At 37.2% G+C, this 25,375-nt stretch overlaps 1 protein-coding gene across 5 annotated transcripts in view; it reads left to right on the top strand.

Annotated features, from left to right (window-relative positions):
* The window catches only part of Naa16 (N-alpha-acetyltransferase 16, NatA auxiliary subunit), a 56,500-nt gene extending 31,520 nt beyond the window's left edge, over positions 1 to 24,980 (top strand). For 2 of the 5 annotated variants that reach the window (XM_035452568.1, XM_027390071.2), the window contains exons 10-20: positions 632 to 704; positions 2,872 to 3,041; positions 3,362 to 3,514; positions 7,610 to 7,738; positions 13,947 to 14,160; positions 16,235 to 16,428; positions 16,732 to 16,840; positions 18,234 to 18,332; positions 18,705 to 18,848; positions 22,490 to 22,587; positions 23,504 to 24,980. In XM_035452568.1, coding sequence (XP_035308459.1) covers positions 632 to 704; positions 2,872 to 3,041; positions 3,362 to 3,514; positions 7,610 to 7,738; positions 13,947 to 14,160; positions 16,235 to 16,428; positions 16,732 to 16,840; positions 18,234 to 18,332; positions 18,705 to 18,848; positions 22,490 to 22,587; positions 23,504 to 23,686 — 1,566 coding nt within the window. In that variant the 3' untranslated portion in view covers positions 23,687 to 24,980. Of the gene's footprint in view, positions 1 to 631; positions 705 to 2,871; positions 3,042 to 3,361; positions 3,515 to 7,609; positions 7,739 to 8,296; positions 8,440 to 9,237; positions 10,090 to 13,946; positions 14,161 to 16,234; positions 16,429 to 16,731; positions 16,841 to 18,233; positions 18,333 to 18,704; positions 18,849 to 22,489; positions 22,588 to 23,503 lie in introns of those variants that run through there. The other 3 variants (XR_003480094.2, XR_003480095.2, XM_027390072.2) reach the window with 3 other exon arrangements.
* The last annotated feature ends 395 nt before the right edge of the window (positions 24,981 to 25,375 follow it).

Here is a 25,375-nt window from a genome sequence, read left to right as displayed (position 1 = left end):
TTATATAAGTGTAGTAATTTGTCCTTCACAAATGTCAGGATTCTGGGATTGGGGATCTAGCTCACTGGTGGAGTGCTTTGAAGACCCTGCGTTCACTGTGAAGGCCCAAGGTGGATTTGATCCTCATCTCTGGTGTTGGGGAAAGGATAATAACTCCAAAAACAAACTAAAAAACCACAGGCTTCTTGAGATGAGAATTTATTGAGCTATTTTTACTTTTTTTCTTCCTAAAACCATTAATAAACACAGTGGTACATTTTCTTTTTCTTGGTCCTCTAAAATATTCAGATTGGGAGGTAGGAGAAAATAGTAATTTGAAATGTATTGTTTTTATTGTTTTAGGGCTAGAGAGATGGTTTAGTGGTCGAGAGCACTTGCTGTTCTTTCTAAGGACCTGAGTTTGGCTCCCAGCATACATGTCAGGGAGCTCAAAAATCTCATCTAATTCCAATTTCAGGGCACTGGGTGCCCTATTTTGGCCTTCACAAGCACCTGCATACAAATTGCATACACACAGACTGACACACACATCATAAAAATAAAAAATAAATTGTTCCAATTAAATTAGCCCACAAATAAAAATACTTTCAGTGAAACATTTTTAAATTAAAAAAATATGTTTCTTTAACAGGTTTCAATAATCCAGGAACTTGTTACTAATTATGAAGCTTCTCTTAAAATGAATGGCTTTTTTAGCCCTTATGGTAAGTTTAAACTAGAATAAACTGGAATTTTGTTGCTCATTTCAATCAAATTTTAATCACAGAAATACTAGTTTACGTTTATTATGTGTGCGCTACATAAATAGCTACTTACTGGTTTTTGAATTAGTGAATGAAATGAGAGTAATTTCACTATTATTTAATTTAAAATTTCCATAATCTTTTTGACTGAGAGTTAGCCTTATTTATTTAACAAGAAAAAAATTTGAGAGGTTGAATGGCTTGCACAAGATTGAGTATTTAGTTAAATTAGAACCTTTTTTTTATTCTGAATCCCTAAATTCACTATTTTTTTACTCTTGAATTAACTTTTAATTATGTCTGTTTAGCCCTTTGATTCTCTGTGGGAACATATGTAAATGAACAGAATTTAGGAAATCTTTAAGAAATGTCTTTTGCTGAAAGCTCATTTGTTTTGTAGACTTTCCCATACTTTAGATTGGGTGACTGCTGTCTCGTGATATCACTGTGTGTTTTTCCTTGTCATTCCTAATTCACGTAACATCAGTGATTAATGTGATTAATAGATTAATAGATTTGAGATCTGTTTGGATACTTTATACATGGTACTTTGTGCTTGAGGTGCTCTGGTTGTCTCTCTGATGCTGTCATTAATGGGTCAGGGTTTCTTATGAGGCCCATGGGCCTGTTAAAAAGTTCCTCCTGGGCCCCCGACCTAATATTTTGCTAATCACTGAGTAGTATTCCCTGGATCCCTTATTTCATTCTTGCTCCCCATCTGTTAGCTGGGCAGAGCAGGCTATAGCTTGAACCCAGGGCCTCATGCATGCTAGATGAGTGTTATGTCACTAATTTATAACTCTAGTTTTGAAATTATTTAAAGAACCCTCCTTCATATACTTTGGCCTCCTGAATTAGATAGTATATGTGAAAGATAAATGTTTGATTCATTGGTCTTATTTGCATTTTCTCTAGTTACCATGACAAAACACCATGACCAAGGTAACTTATAAAATATAACAGAAAACAACAGATGTTTATTATGGGTTCATGGTTCCAGAGGGTTAGAATCCATGATCATCATGACAGGGAGAACAGGCAGACAGGCAGGCATGGTGCTGGAGCAGTAGCTGAACGTTTGTCTGGATCCACAAGCACAAGGCAGAAAGAGCTAGCTGGGAATGGCATGGACTTTGAAACCTTAAAGCCAGGTTCCAGTGTCACATCTCCTTTAACAAGGCCACACCTAATGATTTTCCAATAGTTCCACCAACTGGGGAACCAATCATTCAAATATATGAGTCTGTTAGGAGCCATTCCTATACAGATTACCACAGCTTTTTAATTTATGCTTTAGTGTATTTGCATTATTGTCTTGTTTGCTTAGTTGGTTATATATACTAGGAGATCTGTTGATGTAATGCAGGCAGTTCACTCTGCGTCACTGTAAGCATGTCTGCCATTCTGCAGTCCATTTTGATAGCTTCTTTAGTATAAGATTGGAAGCAGAATAGAGCTCAGATAATGTATGTTTTTGGCTGCTTTTGTTAGCTGACTTTGGGCTGTGTACCCTAATCTTAGATTGTGGTCTATCAGGGATATTGTTGTCTCATTGGGGTATATTATTTGATTATATCCTTCTTCACTTTGATGATGCTCTGCTCTGGCTATATTAAAGCTTATAATATGCTAATTGAGACAGTTACGTACTCATGCGGTAACCCCAGTGAACTTGGAACTTACTCCTTTGCTTCTGTTGTCATATTTTCTAGAAGTATGTATCTTGCATATGTGGGCAATGCATAATGATGTAGCAGGTTTTTGCTTCTGTTGGTGTCGTGCAACGATAATCTCTTCTCCATGTTACTTTCTCTGATTATTTTTTTCTGGTTCACTGCATTTTGCTTTTGTCTTGAGAACTCATAGAATTAGATAGATTGTTCTTCTCTAGCACTGTTTATTTGGAGGTAGTTTGGGGTTAGAAGCCTGTTAAACTACAATTTTATGTCTCTGCATGGCTATTACCTTTTGGACCTGATGCCATAGAGTCATGTCTCTTTCTGTTAGGCTGATCATTTTTTGCTCTTAATAGTAATAGTTGATTTCATTCTGAATTAGGGAGATAAAGCATGTAGGTTTGCTTTACTTACCATTTTTCTTATAATATTTAATATTTGTTTGATTGCAGAGAATGGGGAAAAGGAACCCCCAACAACTCTACTCTGGGTTCAGTATTTCCTGGCACAGCACTTTGATAAACTTGGGCAGTATTTGTTGGCTTTGGAGTATATTAATGCTGTGATTGCTGGTACTCCAACTCTAATAGAATTATTCTACATAAAAGCAAAAATTTACAAGGTAAAATCTTAATCTTGATTTTTGAGTGGTTGTAATTGAATATTTTTTCTTTTGATTTTCCAATAGTAATTCCTAAGATTCTCTGATAATTTTTTTTCTATATTCTAATCATCCTAAGGAATTCTTTATTGTATAACAATGTTAGTCATTTGCTTCAGTTCTTAGTAGTAAGTGGAATCATAATTATCTAGTTTTCTAGATAAACTGACAAAATTATGTCAAATTTCTAACCTGTTTTTATTTATAGTTCTTTCCCATTTGTATGGCACACATTTTCTCTTGTTCATAAACAGATTTCCTTAACATCTCTTCTCTTGCAGCATATAGGTAATCTCAAAGAAGCAGCAAAGTGGATGGATGAAGCACAGTCTTTGGATACAGCTGATAGATTCATCAATTCCAAATGTGCAAAATACATGCTTCGAGCAAATATGATAAAAGAAGCAGAGGAAATGTGCTCCAAATTCACAAGGGTAGGGAATAGCATAAGTATGTAATTGTCTGAATTAGTAAAATTGAAGTTCTATGATGATTTGTTAAGTTTGCCATTGAAATTCTTAACAATTCCTTTAACAAATATCCTATATAGTCCGTGTTTCAGATTCGGTTTCTTACTGTGGTGCTGCATGAGTGTGGGTGTGTGAATACCTGCCATATAAATTCAGGCACCCAAGGAGTCCAGAAGAGGATATTACATCTACTGGAACTAGAGTTAGAGGTGGTTGTGAGTTGCTCAGGGGGGTGTTGGCCACTGAACTCTGGTCGTCTGGAAGAGCTAGCTACAAGGGGTTTTACCTAAAATTCAGTTTGTGCTGGGTATCATGATGTACACCTTTAATCCCAGCATGGAGGAGGCAGAAGCAGACCGATCTCTGAGTTCAAGGCCAGACTGATCTTCATATCGAGATCCAGGCTAATCATCAGGGTTGCATAATGAGATCCTGTCTTAAAATAAACTTTAAAAATGTAGTTTGTAGCCAGGCGTTGGTGGTGCATGCCTTTAATCCCAGCACTCGGGAGGCAGAGGCAGAGGCAGGTAGATATCTATGAGTTTGAGGCCAGCCTGGATCGCTGTGTGCTATCCTGGCACACAGCGAGTGCCAGGATAGTCTCCAAAGCTACAGAGAAACCCTGTCTCGAAAAACCAAAAAAAAAAAAATGTAGTTTGTATCCCAAATTTGATCCCTTTATAATTTATGATTTCTCTTTAATTCTCTATTACATCATCTTACTTCAGAATAGCTCAGAGTTCTTTCTGTGTATTTTCTGTGACATTCTAAAATTCTTTGGCTAAATACTTGTCCTATATTTTCTTCCTTTATCATCCCTTCTGTAATAGTGTCCTAATAGACATGAAACTTGGTTTTGATTAAAATTACAGGTTCATAGAACAGAATAGAAGGCCTGCAAATTGATTGAAATATATTTGGAAACTTGGTATGTAGCTAGAAGTACTTTTAAAATTAAAGATAAAATTGCAGGTATTTATGTTGAAAATTAAATGGCATCCCTATCTTTCGCTGCACACACACCAGTTCAGAGGGACCAAAGAGCTAAATATAGAAGAAAAAAAAAACAGATACTGAAAGGAAATGCATTCTGTTTAGTTTACAGAATGTTCTTCATGCTTAGAGAGGAAGTGTTTATTTATTTTCTAAAGGAGCAAGAAGGAGTATTTTTAAAATTTTATTTTTAAATTCTTTTTAGGTCAGTGTTGTTTGGTTTTGTTGGTTTTGTTGTTGTTGTTTTTTCTTGAGGTTTCTCTGTGCATCTCTGGCTGTGCTGGAACTCGATCTATAGACCAGACTGGCCTCGAACTCACAGAGATCCACCTGCCTCTGCTTCCCAAGTGCTGGGATTAAAGGCCTGCACCACCTTTTTAAGTTTTCTATCTAGTGATATTTCTGTGTTATTGAAATACTGTTTTTTCTAACTTTTGCTACACCTCTCTTTAGTACTTTGAGCATCTCTTTTGGTCATTTATTTACCTTTTTAAGACAGGCTCCAATAGCCAAGGCTGGCCTCAAACTCGTTGTGTAGGGAGGGTGATCTTGAACTTCTTTCTGATCCTCCTGTCTACCTTCTGAGTGCCAGAACTACAGGTTTGTCCCACGGTGACCAGTTTTCTGTGGTGCTGCACATTGAACCCAGGGCTTCATTTACAGTAGGCAGACAATGCCAACTGAGCTACAGCATACTCAACTGTAGTAATTAAACATTTAGTGACATATAGCAGTAGTGCATAGTAATGGGGTTTATTGTGTTATTTACATGAACATGTATAACATGAACTAATCAAATTCAGTCATCCTAAAAGTGTTTAAGATGAAGTGTGACTAATAGTGATATATTTGACTTTTATTAATTTAAGTGTATGTGTAGCAAAATAATTGTAATCAAAGTGAGAGAGAATTGGAGAATGTATCCATCCTATGATGATGACAAAACTTTTGTTAAGAACATGGGGGCTAGAGATTTATTGTTTGTGTTCACATAGGACATACTCAGGTGTCTGATGTTTTACAGAAAAGTAATTGAAGCTTAGAAGAGGATACTTGGACCATCTTTGGTCACACAGTGACTAGTACTGTGGTTCAGCATCCTTTCCACTGCATCACAGGTATCAAGATTAGAAGAGACTACAACAGAGAGTCATAAAAATCCTTCGGTTTTTGATAAAAAAGTAAAAACAAACAAACAAAAAAAAATACTACCTGGGAGGTAAAGGTAGGGATTAGAAGTACAGTTAAAAATCAGAGAATAAAATTTAAGTTAAATTTAAGTTCAGTGATTTAAACAAACACAAACAACTAGCATGTACCTTCAAGGGCACAGGAGAATAAAGTGATTGAATGAAATGCTCACAATTCACATTTAACAGATTGTTTTCATCTCAGAATTACAGAGGGTTACAAATGCTTGTTTAGTAGTTCTTTATGGTAAAAAGTTTGAGCTAAAGTAACTTTTTTTGGTGTGAAGACACAGTCATCAGGAAATGGCAAATATACATAACTATCCAGAGATGATAAATTTTTAGCTTTTTTTTTGTGTGTGTGATAGGCCTTACACTTGACATCTTGCCTTCACCTCCTGAGCACTGGGAATTTTTAGACTTTAAATAAATTCTAAGAACTGAACTGATAGTATAAGGTGGCCTTAGTGATCAAAGACTGAAAATGTTTTTTAAAAAAGATTTATTTATTATGTATACATAATTTTTATGTATAAATAGTATTATTTATTATGCTCTGCCTGCATGTAAGTCTGCAGGCCAGAATAGGGCACCAGATCTCATTACAGATGGTTGTAAGCCACCACATGGATGCCAGGAATTAAACACAGGACCTCTGGAAGAGCAGCCAGCACTGTGCTCCTAACCACTTAGCCATGTCTCTGGCCCCTGAAAATGTTTTTATAAATATACCTTTCCCTTCTTTTCTGAAATCACACAAATTTGTTTAAAATAAATCTGTTTCAACCGATGACCAAAGTCCAGTGCCCTACATTGAAACTAAGTACTTTATATCTTACATTCCTCTTATCTTTAATCCTGACCTAACAAATACTTGTAACAAACTCAGGGATCTCTCTCTCTCTTTCTTTCTTTCTTTCTTTCTTTCTTTCTTTCTTTCTTTCTTTCTTTCTTTTTTTTTTTTTTAAAGACAAGTTTAGGCTATGTACTTCAGGCTGGTTTTGAACTCAAAATTCTCCTGCTTCAGTCTCCTCGGTGCTGGGATTATAGGCATGCCATCAACTTGTTCAATGTTACTTGGTTTTAATAGCATGCAGCACGGGAGAACTAGTGAAGTGACAGACCTGTTATGAACACCAGATGGTCTTAAGCTCAGGTGCTTGAACAAATAAGTGACATTGCATATACACACAGGAGGGAGATTGAGAAACTGACAACATTACTAAGAAATATGATAACAGTATTGGATCTTTGTAACAGTGACATTGAGTCAGCAAGGAAATATTAAATAGCAGAAAGTGAAAAGAAGATAGGAAATATCCATAGGGATATTGTTTTAAGTAGTTAAAATAAGATCTTCAATGCTTAAAATTAACTTTAGTAATTTGGAGTTCATCCTGTACAAAATAGTGAACACCCCAGTGAAGCTGAATAAGTAAAACTTCGTAGTTTAAAACCAGTAAAGAGTGCTGCGGAGATAGCTCAGTGGGGAAAGTGCCTACTGCCAGGACCTACAGTAGATCTTTAAGTCTCCCAAAGTGAAAGGAAAGCATTGACTCCCACAAGTTGTCCTCTGACCTCCAAATGTGCTGCGCCATCTGTGCATACACATACACAAATTAATACACATACACATTAATACACATACACATACAACATAAATTAATAAAATAATCAAAAATATCACAAGCCTTAATATATCTGCTGATAACTAATTATTGTCATCGTAATACTTGTGGGCATAGCTGGAAAAGGAAAGTTGACTTTTTCCTCTAGTGATTTGAACCCAAGGCTTTATATGAATATACCTAAAATGTGATTTGGGGGATCTGTTTTATTGCTTGCTTCCTTATATTTATGCAAGTTTCCATTTCAGGAAGGAACATCTGCCATGGAAAATCTAAATGAAATGCAGTGTATGTGGTTTGAGACAGAATGCATTTTAGCATATCAGCGCCTTGGGAGATATGGGGATGCCTTGAAAAAATGTCATGAAGTAGAAAGGGTGAGTTCTTAGGATGTGGATTCTCCTTTCTTCTGTAAGTGACAAGAAAATCAGGTACATGTCTACACTGGATCATCTGCCTCTTCTGACTAACTCTGACAGCTTCATTTGAAAACAATTCTTTATATTTAGTATTGTAAGCAATGTGCAGGAAATTACTGCTTTTTGATACTTTTGACATGTTTTATGTATTTTTTTCTGAAGAGAAAAGGAAAACAATTTAGCACAAACAATTTGTGCTATAATTGGCATACATTCACAATTTCTCTTCCCTCATCTGGCCATTATTTAATTTCCATCAGCAGCCTAGGAGGACACACTGCTGGTGGCAATATCTTCCCTCTTAAACATCAGGATCTGGTCCACAGTCAGCCTCTCTCCAGTTCGTCTTCCCAGGATGTTTGTTCTCACATTTGGTACCCTGTGCATCAGCTGGCCAATTTGCAGGCTTATTTTATTACTTGCATTTAAAATTATGTATGTGATATGCCTTAGTGAGGGCACTTTTCTTTTCCTTTGTGTGAATTTTTGTTTTCCTGTTCTTTGTCATCTCTGAAGCACTCTCCTTCTACATGGACCACAGGAGGAAAGGAGCCGCAAATGCACCCCTGAGGCAGTCCTCAGCAGCCCTCAGTTGTGGGGGCACTCGGCACCACTCTTCCCCTGATGACGCAGTATAAAACCACAGGCGTCGTAGTCAGGTGAGCCTGATGTCTGCACCATGGCAGTCACTTTGGCCTTCTTCCCATGCGAAACTTCTGAGGTTACCCAGCGGAAGGCTGTCTTAGAGGGTGGCTTTTAATGGGAGCTGGAACTAGGATTATACCAGAACGTTTACAGAAATCACCAAAGTTTGCTTTGTTCTGTTTTTGTTTCTCCTGTCCTTTAAACTTGTATTTCTAGGGTAAAGACTTCTCATTTTCTCTTTGAGATTTCTAAGCCTCTTAGATTACATGTTTAATATATAAACATTATAGTTTAAATCAGGCTTCTATTTCTGTGGTGAAATTGTAGAACTGAGTTGGGACTGGAGGTGCAGGCCTGTAATCCCAGAACTCAGGAGCGTCATAAGTTTGAGGCTAGCCTGAATGGCAGATGGTATTCAGGGTCAATCTAGGTAACACAGTGAGACCCTGTCACGACAAAAAAAGGATAGGAGATAGGTTGGTGAATAAATGTGCTTGTTGTACAAGCCTAGTGACTTGACTTTAGATCCCTGGAATCCATAACATCTAGACATAGTGGTGTGTGTTTGTAATTCCAGGACTCCTGTGGTGAGTTGGGAGGTGGAGATGCGGCATAGACAGGAAAATCCTAGGGAATTTGTAGACCAACTAGCCAGGAGTACACAAACAGCAAGAGAAACCCTTGTAAAACAAGGTGGATAGGCTGGAGAGATGGCTCAGCAGTTCAGAGCACTTGCTCTTGCAGAAGACAGGAGGTTTGATTTCCCAGCACCCACATGGTGGTTTATAACCATCCTTAAACTCTAATTCCAGGGTATCTGATGGCATCTTCTGATCTTCATGGACAACACAAAAACATGTGCACATGGTGTACAAACATACATACAGGCAAACCACTCATACACAGAATAAATGAAAAAGAACCAGCAAGGCAAAGGGAAGTGAAAGGTGAGAACTAACACTGAAGTTTGCCCTCTGACCCCCACATATGTGTCATGGTACACATATGCTGTCATTCACACATGTAAACACAAACCTACACAGAAATGAAGAACAAAAGCTAGCAGCAAAAACTACTGAGTATCAGTAGCTTATGTTAGTGCTCACTAGTATGTACCACTTAAAAGGCCTCCTGCTTGTTAAGGAATGACATTTCATGGACCTCATTAAACTCCTTTTTAAGCATTTGCAAATTAGTACTTTCTAGCAAGGATGCAAGTAGAATCCTACTCATTTTCTTGTTGAAGTTTAATTTGAATGTTTGTAGGATTCTTACAGTTGGAACTTCTCAGACTTAAGTCCTATTCTTCTTAATGTTGATGCCTGAATTGCTTTATGATTTACAGTATTTCCTGGATTGCCAGACTGTGATAAGTAAATCTTCTGTTAATGTATAACATTAAGTTTATAGTGACAGTGCCTGAGTAGCATGAATGAAATTCCTAATACCAGGTAAACTACTTCTAGTTCAAAAATGATTTAATTAGAAGAAAATATCCTTGAAGGAAAGGGTTACATTGACTACCAGAGATTAAAATGTAGAAACCATCACTCTGGTTGTATGGCCTGGTTATATTTATTTTAAAAATTAACTGTATTCAGAGTTTGCTATTGGCATTTCACTCTATGAAAAATATGAAACACAAATAAGAAAAGATCTTCTTCTCATGCCACTTATGATTATATTTATACTAAAAATAAAAGCTTAAATATTACTAATAATATGCATATTTTACATATATGTAGAAATAGATTTTGTATAAACAAATACATTGACTGATTTCTAACAAAATTAATACATTCAAAGAAAATGCTTAGTGTCATTGGAAAGATTTAAGAGTATAAACTTCAGGCTTAGGAACTGGAGAGATGGCTTAGTGGTTAAGTACTTGCTGTACATACATGAGATTATGGGTTCAAATCTCTAGCACTGATTTAAAAAAGAAAAACAGGAATAAAAATATATATCTGAGGGGATGAGACAGACAGACCTCTGGGGTCTAGCTAGGCAGTCTAGCTGAAATAGTAAGCTCCAGGTTCAATAAGAGACCTTGTCTCAAAAAAGGAAAAAAAAGCACTTGAGGAAGATACCCTGCTTCAACCCAGTATACATGTGCCCACCCGGTATACACACACAGAGTTTGGCCTGGGGAGGTGGCTCATTCGGTAAAAGTGCTTGCCTTGTAAGCATGACGACCCGAATTTGGATCCTCAGAACTCATGTAAAAAGCAAGGTGGAAAGGTGTGCATCTCTAATTCCAGCAGTGACATGGGTGCAGAGACACCTGGATCCTTGGAAGCTACTGGGCCAGCTATCCTGGCCAACATGTCAGATTCCTGGCCAGTCAGAAACTGTGTGTCAAACAAAAGTCAAAGGCACCTTAAAATGGTCATCTGAGGTCATTCTCTGATCTACACACACACACACACACACACACACACACACACACACACACACACACACCCTATTCTCCTGCACCTACAAGAATGCCCACATATACACATGTGTACACCAAAAGTATAAAATTCAAAGTTTTTTTTTTTTTCTTTTTCTTTTTTGAGACAGGGTCTCACTGACTTTCCTGGATCTCTCTATGTAGACCGGGTTGGCCTCAATCTCATAGAAATCCTCCTGCCTTTGCCATTTGGGTGCTAATTTAAAGGTGCACGCCACTACATACAGCTTTCAGAGATGAATTTTTAACTGCTTACACAAGTTACTTTATACCTGGCTTCTTATATTTTAGTAAGGAAATACCTATCACAAATAAAATTTTGCATTTTATTTTTAAATAGAAATAAAGCTAAGAAAGAAGTTTAAATAAGGAGCAGGTCTTTCTGCTTTCAAGATTTCATTCAAGAATGTTTTCATTGAAAGCAGTTTCAGCTTTCACGTGCTGCTGTGGTATCTTAGAAATTGGATTTGAAATTTTAGCATTCTGGAATGTACATAGTACCTTTTCTGTCTTCATTTTGGCCCTCTAAGTGGATTTTAAGATGATGATAGTGATGATGATTATTATTAAAGATTGCATAGCCTAGTCCAATCTGCTGCTCAAGTTTTATTAAACAAAACAGATGTCTTCAAGGTATTATAAGCTTGTATTCATAGCAACATTCTGAATTATTTATCTTTTTTAAAATACTGGGATCTCTTTTTAGTGTGCTTGTTTATATTTGTCAGGGCAATATATATATATATATATATAGACATATACAATAATATATGTCTTTCTAACTATATAACCTAGGACTTCTAAAACCTGTTGCATCATTTTTTAAGTTGTCACATGTTTTATAATGACAGATCCTTTAGAGAGGCAAAGGTTGCTTATTTCCTGAGTTGATGTAATCAACCATTTTCAAGAACAGGTGTTCCCCCCCCCATGTATGTTTTTAATTGTCTCAGCCAAGAATTCAGAGGCATGACAGACAGGAAAGTGGCCAGAAGAGAGGGCCTCACACAGAATTCCTGAAGAAAGTTATACTCTAAAACTTTGATAGCTTTTCTTGATTCTTTGCCAACTAATCTTAATTCAAGCCCAAGATTTGTTTGTTTCTGTTTTGTTGAGAGAGGGTCTTGCTGTATAGTCAGTGTTAGCTTCTATTTCATGGTCAAGCTTAATTTTGTTGACCATCTGCCAGAAGTGTCTGCTAGGCAGAGGAGGAAAGGTTTAAGATTATTTACTTGTTTATGTAGTATTCTGCATTGCCCATTTTATCCCAAAGCCATAGCTATAATATCCTGCTCTTTTTGATTTTATATAGCTTATTTATTTATTTATTTATTTATTTATTTATTTATTTATTGCTGCCAAGAGCTATATTGAGTAAGTGAATACCCAGGTTTGCCTTTGGTCAGTGTTCACTGGAAAAACTGAGGCGACTTCTGGTAAACTGGGCAAAGTTGGTCACCCAGTTTATGGAAGACATCAACTGGAGAGAGGCAGCCTGTGGGCTGTTACTGATAGAGGTGGATTAAATGTTTGTGGTTCCAGATGACTTCTGAAATGTGACTTAAAATCCATGTCTACTGATATTTCTAGGAATCTCTTTTGAAGCTTGTCATCTACTTTTCATGTGTTTCTCAACCTAAATGATGTCTTGTAGTCTCTTAGATGTTTTCATCTTACTGTGTGTTCTATGACTTAGCATTTCTGTTTCCCTTAGCCAATTGTGTTGAATTTTAATGTATTACTTTTATGTAAGCTTGGTTTGCATTAAGGACAACTTTATGAAGTATGGTAGCCTTTGATTTTTAAAAAGTAAATCAAATTAATGTCATTACTAATTTATTTACCTCATTGGGAAAATTCAATTTTCAAATATGTCATTAAAACATGATTTTCTAATAACTGTGAACTAATATGAAATATTTATTTTTTCTGTTTCTTGTCTCTGTGTTTACTTTTATTCTTCTTAGAATTCTTCTCTTAAACTCTTAGATATTTAGTGTGTTTCTGTATATATAACATGTTTCTAATTACCAAGTTGACTAAAAATATCAAGTAGTGAGGAACAATTGCTATATATCCTCTGCGTAGTGAGTTGCTAGATCACCTTCAACACCCCTTCTCCCACTGAGGGAATATGGAGTACTTCATTTTTGTATATGAGTTTGGAGAAGCCAAAGTGGAGTGGGGAAGCAGAGGTATAAATATATGTCAGAGAGAAAAATAAATTATAAAACTGCTAATGTAGATTAGAGGTGAACTGTTTTCTTTTGATGTGGGTGGGGATGTGAGTACATTGGAAATTAGATGAAAGCATTGAGCTAAAGTTAGGAAAACCTTATGGCTTAAGATTTTAAAATTTATGGAATATGGGTATATTAATGAGAGCTTCTTCAATAGGGAAAAGCCATAGTGCTGTCTTTGAATAGCACTTTACTAATACGAATAAACTTTAAAATGTGTAGCTTGAACAATCACAGTAAGAAGCTGGCTATATAGATGTATCCTAATTTGATGAAATCCCTAAGGCACTAAGAAATAAAAGACTTATTCATATGCGCTATTGACAGACTCTTTATTAAACCTCAAGTGGTTGGTATTGTGCCGTGGACTTACACACAAGAGCGCAGGGAGGAGTAGATGAGTCAGATTTGTAAAGATTTAGTTCGAGCCTGCATGAAGTCATTTTCAGAGTTGTATTTAGCTCTGCCACGTTGGTTTAATGGGAGTACAGAGGAAAACTACATTTACATGTTCTCATTTCCAGAGATGACCCGATACTTGTCTTATCAGGGGAGAGGGTCACCACAAAATATGATATCAGGAAATAGCGTGGATTATAGAAGAACCCTTTAAGTTGAAATCAGGTGTGTTCAGAATATTGTAGCTGTGAGAAGGATACTTTAAGTTGAATGCAGAGAACTTGAAGCCTTTTGTATTGTTAACATTGAAAGGGCAACCAAGTGCAACTGTGGCTGTATTATTTTAGAGACTTTTTGTAATTTTCTTTTAAAAGGTAGAGGTTATTGATATCAATGTAAGAGATAATTCTGTGGTTTTGTTTTTAAGCATTTTTTTGAGATAACTGATGATCAATTTGACTTCCATACATACTGCATGAGAAAGATGACCCTTCGTGCTTATGTTGACCTCTTGAGATTAGAAGATACTCTCAGAAGACACACCTTTTATTTCAAGGCTGCTAGATCAGCAATTGAAATATATTTGAAATTACATGATAACCCTTTAACCAGTGAAAGCAAGGAACAAGACATAAATTCAGGTAATGAAAAGACTTAAAAATAGTACTAAATTTCAAAAGATTATTATCAGATTAACATATTGCATTTGAAAATGTATCAACAAATGACTAAGGAGATGAAAAAGTTAGCTGGTCTGTATAGTAGGTAATTACCAATACGGAGTCAGGTAGAAATATAAGGGTATTTAATAGGGAAAAGCCTTACTTACAGAGCGGACCAGCCAGCCGGTGGTAGTCTGTACAGCAAGAAGCAAAGAGAAACCGAAACCGAAAACGCAGTCCCCCTACTCACTCTGACCACGCCCTCACAAGCCCTCAGGTACTCCTGTAGCCAGCCCCTAAGAAGGCGTGGCTACAGCTTCCCCTACAGGTCTGTAGTGGTGCACACCTTTAATCCTGGCATTCAGGAGACAGAGGCAAGAAGATCTTTAAGTTCGAGGCCAGCCTGGTCTACAGAGTGAGTTCCAGGACAGTAAAGGCTAAGTTCCAGGACAGAGAAAGCTTGTTTAAAAAAAAAGGTTAACCCAGTTATACATTATATACTGTATCAGATTGTCTTACCTTACCCCATGCTTGCACAATCAAAATAACAGGAAGAGTATGTATGTTGTTAATGGATGTTAAGTCAGGGAGACTTCAAATAAAGTCAGGGGCCAGTGTTCTTTAACAAATATATCTCAGTCAGACCAATGAGATGACTTGCATGCCTCTTCCTACCTTCCACCCCCACCCCCCAGCTGCCCTCAAATTCTTGATGTTTCTGCCTCAGCCTCCTAAGTGGAGTTACAGGTGTGTACTACAGTATCAAGCACAGTTTTTCTTAGGTTTGTTTTCCATAATATCAGCTAAGAAAGCCCATAAATGTCTATGAGCTATTTTCTTTTCTTTAAATGGTAATTGAAGAAAAGCATTTGAGGCTGGTGAGATGGCTCAGCAGATAAAACTTTGACCTTATGAGCCTCCTGATGTGAGTTTGATCCCTGCAACCTGTGTAAAGGTAGGAGAGAACCAATTCTATAGGATTGACCTTTGACCTTCATATATGCACTAAGGCACACACACCCCCTTCAATCTTAACCTCTCCAAACACACCCCTCCCCAAACATACTGTTTTATTTCTCTGTGTTGCCCTGGCTGTACTGGAACTCAATCTGTAGACCAGGCTGACCTCAAATTCAGAGATCCATCTGCCTCTGCTTCCTTAGTGCTGAAATTAATGGTGTGTGCTATTACTACCCAGCCTAATAAATGTTTTTTAAGTGGAAAGTTTTGAGTACCTCAGGAAAAATACATATTCTTACAACTTGTGGTATTTGCTTTACTGAAAGTGAGAATGTCTCTGCTACACTGGACTGCCAGTGACTGAATGCAGGCCCCGGATGTAGTAGCTAGGAAGTATAGGGTTCATCACATACATTCTCGAACCCTTGAAACAGCCCAAGACCATAATTGGTACATGTTTTACAGCTTGAAACTGAGGGGGATAAAGTGATTTTCCCGTTATTTATTGTATGGGAGATTGTTTTTATTTTCTGTTGCAATAAACTGTCCTGTCAAAAGCATCTAATGGAAAAAGGTCTCATTTTAATGCACAATTCCAGGTTAGGGTCCATCATAGCACGGGAGTCAAGTCAGCAGGAACAGTCAGGAGCAGAGAGAATGTATGCATACACACAGTGCTCAGTTTTCTCCTCTTTAATGCATTACTCCACCAAACCCAGGAACTGGTGCTGCTCACATCAGTTAACATAACCAGGACACTTTCTCACAGACATGCCCAGGGGCCAACCTCATGTAGATAGTCCATCAATGAGACTCTTCCTAAGTGACTCTAGATTGTGTCAAGTTGACAGAGGCAGAATTATCACAGATACAAGACTGAGTTGGAATTGGTTGTAGTTATTAATGGAACCAGTATTTGTTGGCTGCCTTTTGTGTGCCATGTTTGGCTAGTGACAGGAATATACTTTGTAAAACCTTTACATAGACTCCCATCCCCATCCAGAAGAAAAACATATTAACAGTATATATATTATAGAAAAGACAAAACATGCAAAATGGCATCAACATGTTTTATACATTTGAATATTTATAGAAGTACTGTCAGCCAAAGAACTGAAGAAAATGCTTAGCAAGCAAAGAAGAGCCCAGAAAAAGGCTAAGTTACAAGAAGATAGAAAGCACACAGAAAGGGAACGTCAACAGAAAAATCAAAAGAAAAAAAGAGAAGAAGAAGAAGAAACTGCCAGTGGTCATAAGGAAGAACTTGCAGCTGAAAAACTAGAAAGGGTGAGTTGATAATTACCGTTTTATGCTAAAATTCATGCTATTTGATTCTGTTCTGGCCATAATTTTTTACAAGCTGCTTCCCACATCTCCTTTGTAAGAGTTTTAGCCTTAATTTGTCCCACTAGGCTGTAGTCTATACCAAATCAGTGAAGAGACAGAGGGAAAAATTAGCATTTCTTTTCTATGAAATTATTAATTTTTGTGCAATTAGCTTTGATTCCACTATATTAACAACTATTTTATATATAGATATATTTCTGTGATTTCCCCTTTTTAAATACAAAAAATTTTGCTTCAAAATAGGTTGACAATCCATTAGAAGAAGCCATCAAGTTCCTCATTCCTCTAAAGACCCTTGCTGCTGATAACATTTATACCCATCTGCTGGCATTTGAAATATATTTTAGGAAAGGTAACACGTTTTGAATTGAGGGTTGTATGTCTATTGTGTTGTTTTCCATGGTGCAGGGGGTTGAACTCTTAGGCATGTGCTTCTTCCCTAAACTTCACACTCTTAACTTTGAGTTCAGCTTGTAGCCTTGATAATGTTCACTGTTTTAGATACAATTTTGTCACTAAGATCCACTTTTTTAGAGCTTTATGTCAACCTTTCACAAAGGTTCAGTTCCCTTTTATTTTCCTACTCCCAAAATTTACTGGACAACATACTAAAATATAGTATTATGCAGTTTGAGGATAGTTTGAATGTGTTAGTTTTTGGGTTGTTTTTTTTTTTTAAGATTTTATTTATTTATTTATTATGTATACAACATTCTGCTTCCATGTATATCTGCACACCAGAGAGGGCACAAGATCTCATAAGGGATGGTTGTGAGCCACCATGTGGTTGCTGGGAATTCAACTCAGGACCTCTGGAAGAGCAGTCAGTGCTCTTAACCTCTGAGCCATCTCTCCAGCCCCTGTATTAGTTAGTTTTATGTCAGTACAAATTAAAGTTTTACATTTGGGAAGAGGGAACCTCACCTGAGAAAATGCTTCTAGCAAATTGGCCTGTGGGCATTTTCTTGATTATTGTGGGAGAATCTAGCTCACTGTAGGCAGTGTCACCCATAGGCTGGTGGTTCTTTGAAGTATAAGAAAGCACTCTGGGAAAGCCATGAGAAACAAGCTAGCAATTAGAGTTCCTCCATGGTCTGTATAATTCCTGTCTCAGGTTTCCTGTCTTGAGTTCCTGCCCTGACTTCCCTGGATGATGGACAACCACCTGAAAGATGAAATAAACCCTTTCCTCCCCAAATTGCTTTTGGTCTATGTTTTATCACAGAAGTGGAAACCTACCTAAGACATTTATGTGAAGCAGTTTTTTTGTTTGTTTTCTTTTTTGGTTTTCCAGACAGGGTTTCTCTGTGTAGCTTTGGAGCCTATCCTGGAACTCGCTCTGTAGACCAGGCTAGCCTTGAACTTTCAGAGATCTGCCAGTCCCTGCCTCCTGAGTGCTGGGATTAAAGGCATACACTACCACCACCCAGCCTATATGAAACAATTTTTAAAATGTTCTTAGGAAAGCAAAAATTGTCTTGGGTAAATTTTTTCCACACTTTTTTTTTTTTTTTTTTGGTTTTTCGAGACAGGGTTTCTCTATACAGCTTTGGAGCCTATCCTGGCACTCGAACTCACAGAGATCTTCCTGCCTCTGCCTCCCTAGTGCTGGGATTAAAGACGTGCGCCACCAACGCCCCGCTCTTAAATTAAGTTCCTAAATTGAATTTAAGTGACCCTAAAATAAAATGACAATAACACATAAATACTGATGCTGGTTTTTTTGTTTTGTTTTTCTGGCACAGAGAAGTTTCTGCTAATGTTGCAGTCTGTTAAACGAGCCTTTGCCATCGACAGTAATAATGCATGGTTACATGAATGCTTGATTAAATTTTCTAAATCTGGTAAGTATAAGGAGGAGGTATTCATGTACATGCAACTATGAAAAACAAATATAAGCCATCCTCCATTTAGCTGGACAGGAAGAAGACTGCTAAGATGTAATGAAACCAAAAGTTTGCCTGATATCAAATGGCAAATGGTAGTATACCTGTAGTTAAACAATGAGATAGAAATTAGTGCATTTTAGAATATACTGTCTGTTTCAAAGGAGTTGTAAAATAATTTTACTGTGTGTGTGTGTGTGTGTGTGTGTGTGTGTGTGTGTGTGTGTGTGTGTAGCATAACAGTAATTACAAAAGAATTTCAGTTGATTTTTTTTTTTTTACCCTGAAAGGACAGATGAAAAACAAATCCAAATGTTTTTGTTTTTGCAGTATCTAATCATAGTAATATTCCAGACATTGTGAGCAAAGTTCTAGCTCAAGAAATGAAGAAAATATTTGTCAACAAAGATTTGCAACGCTTTAATGAGGATTTCCTCATACACAATGCTACCTCTCTTCAGCATCTACTTTCAGGTTTGTATTTGGAAAAGTGTTCAGTCTAATTAATTACCAAAGGAAAAAAAGGAGAAAAGAACACAGGACCATTTGTATTTTTGAACTGACCGAAATGTTCTTGTTAAAATGGAGAATAGAGTATATAGTCAGCTGCACTTTTGGATTTGATTCACACAGCCGTTTAGGAAAGCAATTTGTCTGTCTTACTAAGAGTTGCATATTAGGTGCTGGAGAGAAGCTCAGTGGTTAAGAGTACTGCTGCTGCTCTTGCAGAGGACCCAGGTTCAGTTTAGAGCCCCACACGGTGGCTCATAACCGTCCTTAACTCTAGTTCCAGGGGATCCAGTGTTCTCTTCTGACTTCTTTGTGTACCAGGCATGCACTTAGTACACAGTTATATATACAGGCAAAGCAGAGCTCATAAAATATAAATAAAAGTATTTTTTTAAAGTTGCACATTAACTGTGCCTTTTGATTCTATAGTTATACTTTTGTAAATAACTTAATCCAAAAACCACTGGAGCGTAGTAGTTCTCACCTGTACTCCCAAGACTCCAGATGCTGATGCAGGAGGATTACAAGTTTGAGGTCGGCCTTAGTTGGCTACATACACAAACCCTAGCTCAAACAAATTAAACAAAGATATCCATATGTAAAATTTGGGGAAAGAGAATAAACAGATAAATATATGTTCGGTGATATGGGAAATAGTGGTAAATGGTAGACTGGAATACCAGGTAGTCATTTAAACATTTAAAGCAGTATTAATTCTACTGAAATGATTTATGACAGTGATTAACAGCTTTTTTTTTGGTGGGGGGTGAAGTCTTATGTAGCCCAGTCTGTGTTTGAACCTGGTATGTGGTGAAACTTTGCTTAATCTCCCTACTTTGACCTAAGTGCTGGGATTACACCTACCTAGTTATCTGGTTATCAATCAATCAATCAATCAATCAATCAATCAATAATTGTGTGTGCGTGTGTGTCCTGTCTGTCTGTGTCTGCAGGGTGTGTGTGTGTGTGTGTATGTGTGTGTGTGTGTGTGTGTCCTGTCTGTTTGTGTCTGCAGGGTTTTTCTCAAATTTTTATTGCCATTATGCTTTATTTATTTATTTAGTTTTTGTAGAGGGTTTAATGTCAATTTGGGTTGACCTCTTATAGCCAAGGATGACCCAGAACTTCTTATGCTTCCATATCCTGAGTACTAAGATTAGTGCGATGGTCCACCACATCTAGTTTTATTATGCAGTGCTGGAGATTGAGCTCAGGCCTTCATGCAAGTTAGGCAAGCATTCTACCAGCTGGGCTACATCCTTAGCCTTGTATTATGTATTTTGTCTTGAAAATTTATTGGTATCTTGTGGGGCGTGAGGGTGGAGGAGTCATGATGAATTGTCTGGGAAGCAGACTGCAGACCAGCAACAGGGTGCAGATCTGGTTTACTATGGAAGTTCACTAGCATGTATACATATGGTCATCCAGTCAGCTAAGGACACATCTTGCTATTAGCCGTGGGTCCGAATGGTGTGCAAATGGTGGCGTGTTAGGTTGTACATGGGGTCTGCATGTCCTGGCAGTGTGTCCGTGGACAAAGGGCAGGAAGCCGGCAATGCCCTGGGCTCAGCACCATTCTGTTTGTCTCCAGTGTGTCCGAACCCTATTATGTGTCATGTAGATACTAGAGACTCAGATCTGTCGTTCAGAGACGCCATCTGTACAGAGACTGCTCTCTCAGTGTCCTGTTTGTTTTGGAAAAGATTTTAGGCAGCTTACACAAATTCCTAAAATGTCAAGGGCAGCATAAATGAAAACTAGATAAAAGATAGAAAAGTTGGAGATAAATTGAAAGATGTATCAAAATTAACTGTGCTCTACCTTAAGCCATGTAGATATTTTTGCCTGAAATTAATCTAAGGTTTGTTGTTAAGGCAAATGTCTTCACTGTAAAATGGAAGAAATACTTAGATTTAAAAAAATTACATTTCTAGGTAGAGCAGAGAAGAGTTTCTGTTTTAGAACAGAGGACAGGGGCCAGAGAGATGGCTCAGCAGTTAAGAGGTTCTTGTACTGCTTTTCCAGATGATTTGAGTCAGATTCCCAGTACTTTATCAGGAGGCTCACAACTCCAGCTCCAGAGGGATTTAACACCTCTGACCTCTGTGGTACTTGTACTCAAATGTATAACCTCCCCCCCCCCACACACACACTTAAAATATTTTTTTAAATAGGGGAAAGTAATTTTTTAGAAAACCAGGATAATAGAAATCATTTCTTTTTAATAGTTGTGAGAAATAGAAATGGGTTGGAGGTTAAGATCATTGACTGCTCTTCCAGAAGTCCCGAGTTCAATTCCCAGAAGCTAAATGGTGGCTCACAACCATCTATAATGAGATCTAATACCCTCTTCTGTCATACAGGCAAATGTGCAGACAGAACACTGTATACATAAGTAAATACACCTAAAAAAAAAAAAAGGAAGAAAGGATGAATGAAGTGTTTAATTAGTCTTTATCAACAAAAGCTTGGGAGTCAGATATCAGGGTAAGAACCTGAATGATCAGAGAAACTGTGGAGAAGCAACCAGTGACCTCCTCCTTCCTCCCTCAATCTAAAAGGGCCGAGAATCTTTCTAAACCCTACCCTACTACTTCCTTTGTCTCTCTATATGTCCTCAGTCCTCCAAAACCTCTGTGGTTAAGTTTGGTCAGTTAGTAGCTAGCTCTGCCTTCTGATTTAAAGTAACTTTATTGGCAGTCTTGGGAGTGTCAGTGCAATCGAAATATCCCATAAAAAAAGAGTCAAAAGACCATTTTGTAACTGTAAGTTAATATGTATAGAGTTTTCAACAAATTACTGACAAATAATGAATATTAATAATAATACAGTAGGAATGTGAACATAGACCATATCATTTTCAGGACACATATGAGCTATGTTTTATTTTATTTTAAATAGCTTTTTAAAATTACTTTCTTTGTGAGTATGGACATATCTTTCATTGACCATATTTCTTTGTGACAGTAATTTATTCTTTAGATTCTTTAGTTTAAGATACTATGCTTTTTAAAAGTGGTTTTAGCTGAAATATCCTATATGATAAACATACAGGGCTATACTATATGTCTATCATTTTGAATCACATTGTTTCTAAGCACAGAAGTTATCAAATTAGCCTTCTTTCAGTAAATGATAGATAACTGTTATTATGGAAAAGTTTTAATAATGTGTTTTGTTTTAAACTTTATTTAAAAAATGTATGTGTATGAGAGTTTACCAGCATGTATGTGTGCAGAACCTATGGAGACCAGAAGAGGGTATCAGATTGCCTGGAACTGGAGTTATAGATGTTGTAAGCTGCCATGTGGGTACTGGAAACTAACCCTGCATCCTCTGTAAGAGCAGTAAGTGCTGTTGACTGCTACTCTGATAGTTTTGCCGTGGTAACTTGTCTCCATTGTAACCCAAAACTTCATGGGATATTACTGAACAGGAGGAAATTAGGAACAAATGTCACAGTTGGCTGCCCAGAGCTGGTAGATGCCAGCTCTAGCCCACCACTAGTTAATTAAACACTTTAAGCCAAATCTGGTTGGTCAGTATAAATTAGATGAAACATAAGCCTTAAGAGTTACTCATCTTAAAATGTCTTGGAATTTCAGGTGCTAAAATGATGTATTTTCTGGATAAGTCAAGACAAGAGAAAGCAATTGCTATAGCCACTAGGTTGGATGAAACCATAAAAGATAAAAATGTGAAGGTAAGATTCTTCACAGGCTGATTTATAGGTTGTGCAATATCTAACAAAACATGTAACTCCACAGCATAGCTCTAAGTGGGTTAAAGCGCTCAGTTCTCCGCATTGTTAACTAACTATATGACTTCAGGCAAGTTATGTTTCTTTTCTCATTTCAAAGATAGATGTGCAAGTGTTACCTGTTGCATAGTTGAGTTGGAGTTAACTGAAATAACAAAGCATGAAGTCCTTCATCCTGGCTCATACATAGAGCCACTTAGTAATGTGAACTGTTGTTACCAATAGGACACACTTCGTGGATATGGTGGTGTGTGCCTTTAATTCCATGACTCAAAGAGTGGAGACATGAGAATCAGAAGTTCAAAGCTAGCCCTGGCTACATACTCGGTTTAGTGCTAAGCTGCCGCAATAAAACAAATGCTGGCTTTTAGAGTTTTCCCCTCTTAATTTTTTGTTTGTTTGTTTGTTTGTTTGTTTATTGAGAAGGAGAGCACCATGCTAGGAATGTGGAGGTCAGAGGACAACTTTTGGGATTTGGTTCACTACTTTCCCATATGGGTCCTAAGGATTGACCTTTGTATTGTCAGGCTTGGTAGCAAGTAGGTTTATCTGCTGAGGCTTCTTGACTTTCTCTTTTCCCTTTTTTGAGACAACATCTTGCTGTATAGTTCACATAGGACTTGGAATCCTGCTTCAGCCTTCTGAGTGCTGGGATCAGAGAGGCCTGTGCCACCACAAGCAGCTCAGAGTTGGCATTCAACATTCTTTATTTGAAATGATTACTTACTACAGATAGGAAGAAGGGACTGAAGTCTTTCTCAGGGATAATGAATAAGTTGTATCTGTTGGTTAAAATCATTATTAGCAAGCTGCTTTTTAAGATCTTTGTAAAATTGATTTTCCTCTTTTGTGTCATTAGACTCTTACAAAGGTTTCTGAGGCACTGCTGGATGGCAGCTTTGGGAACTGTAGTTCCCAGTATGAGGAGTATAGGAAGGCCTGCCATAACCTGCTTCCACTTACATCTGCTTTCCTGCCTGCTGTGACCGACACTGCACTGAACCGAACAATTGACCCTGAGCTCTTGTGGCCTGAAATTTGAAATCTTGTGCACAGTTTGCTCCTACAGATTCAAAGTTGAATTCACATCAGGGTTTCTTTTCCATTAGTATGAAGTGAAATATTGGTATGAAATGAAATATTTGGATAGAAATTTTAAATGGAGTATTGTGTAAGCTTATTTTATGCTGTGTCTGGCCTCCAATTTACATAGACATCTGTTACAATTACTTGTTTATACTTGTACAGTCTTAAACTCCTGAATTATGGGTGTTGTTGCTTCTGTATTATACTTTAGTTGTTGATTAAGGTGTAGACAGCCCACTTACGATATTTTCTTTTGATCCTATCTTCAGAATCTGTTTTGATCTCTTTATTGGCTACTTTATTTGATTTTGTTTTATTTTGAAGTGTTAGCTGTATGTTAAGAAATAGCCATATTTTCCATTTTGGTGGATAATGCTAGTTTACTCCCTTTTTACCTTAACTTGAATGATTTGTATTCCCTCCTTGTCTCATTAAACTCTAATAAAGTCTAACATTCTTTTGTAATAGCCATAAAAGTGGTACTTTATGGTTAAATAAAGGTACTCCAGTTTTTATGTTGATGATTCAGAATGTGAAGAACTGGTTTGCCTCTTAATCATATAAATTTACCATTAATTTCATTGTGTATCTGTTCTATTCTTGAAGACCATTATGGAGGAATTGTGTTTTCTTGATTGATTGCTTAGAGAGGTAGCAAGTAGCTAATCCTGAGACGTTTTCTTCAAGGGAGCATGATTGGGCAGAGTACAAATTAAAACAGCACTATCACCCTCACAGCCATTCTTTAGCTATTGTGTAAATTTTTAGATTCCTCAGATGAGAATTTAAACTATAATTAGTTAAGCTATTAAATCATAGTGTTGTTGAACAGTATTGGGGGGGACACCTTTTTTTTGCCATATCATATAATGGAATCACTCTGTTTCTCAGCTATGTGAATATGTTTGTAAATCTACTGTCTGATACAAACTCAGAATGGAGATTTTTAGACAGTTCTAATTAAAGTGATTTTCCTTTTTTTTTTTTTTTTTTTTTGATTTTCCGAGACAGAGTTTCTCTGTGGCTTTGGATTTGGAGGCTGTCCTGGAACTAGCTCTGTAGGACCAGGCTGGTCTCAAACTCACAGAGATCCGCCTCTGCCTCCCGAGTGCTAGGACTAAAGGCGTGCACCACCACCCCCGGCGTGATTTTCCTTTATCTCTTTAGATCCATAGTTGCTGAGAGGAGAAAAATTAACTGTAAAATAATGCCAATCTAGACAATTCTGTAATAAATTATTTTGTACAAAAGTTGCTTGTTTGTATCTGCTATTATTATGTGTCTATACTGGAAAATTTGGGGGGGGAGTAGAAATGTAATTATCTCAATATTTTCAAGTTTATAGAAAATGTGGTTATGATAACCACCTCCCAGATATGCTTTGGTGCCACAGCAACTGAGATTCCTTTTGGTGTTTTAACAATTTAGAAATAGGGCTGGGCATGATGGTACACACCTGATAAGACAGGTCTCTTGAGTTGGAGACCAGTATGCTCTACAGATCAAGTTCCAGCCCAATGGATATTTGTCATGAAATATTCTGGCACATATGTAATTCTTCATCTTACTATCAGAAGGACGCTGGTGACCACACTGAAAAATTACTCTGAAGGGGTGGTGCAGAAGGGGTGGCTCAGTGGTCAAG

The sequence above is a fragment of the Cricetulus griseus genome, assembly GCF_003668045.3.
Source record: "Cricetulus griseus strain 17A/GY chromosome 1 unlocalized genomic scaffold, alternate assembly CriGri-PICRH-1.0 chr1_1, whole genome shotgun sequence".
NCBI lineage: Eukaryota > Metazoa > Chordata > Mammalia > Rodentia > Cricetidae > Cricetulus > Cricetulus griseus.
The sequence above is the reverse complement of the archived record's forward strand: the minus strand, read 5'-3'. Positions and strand labels throughout refer to the sequence as shown.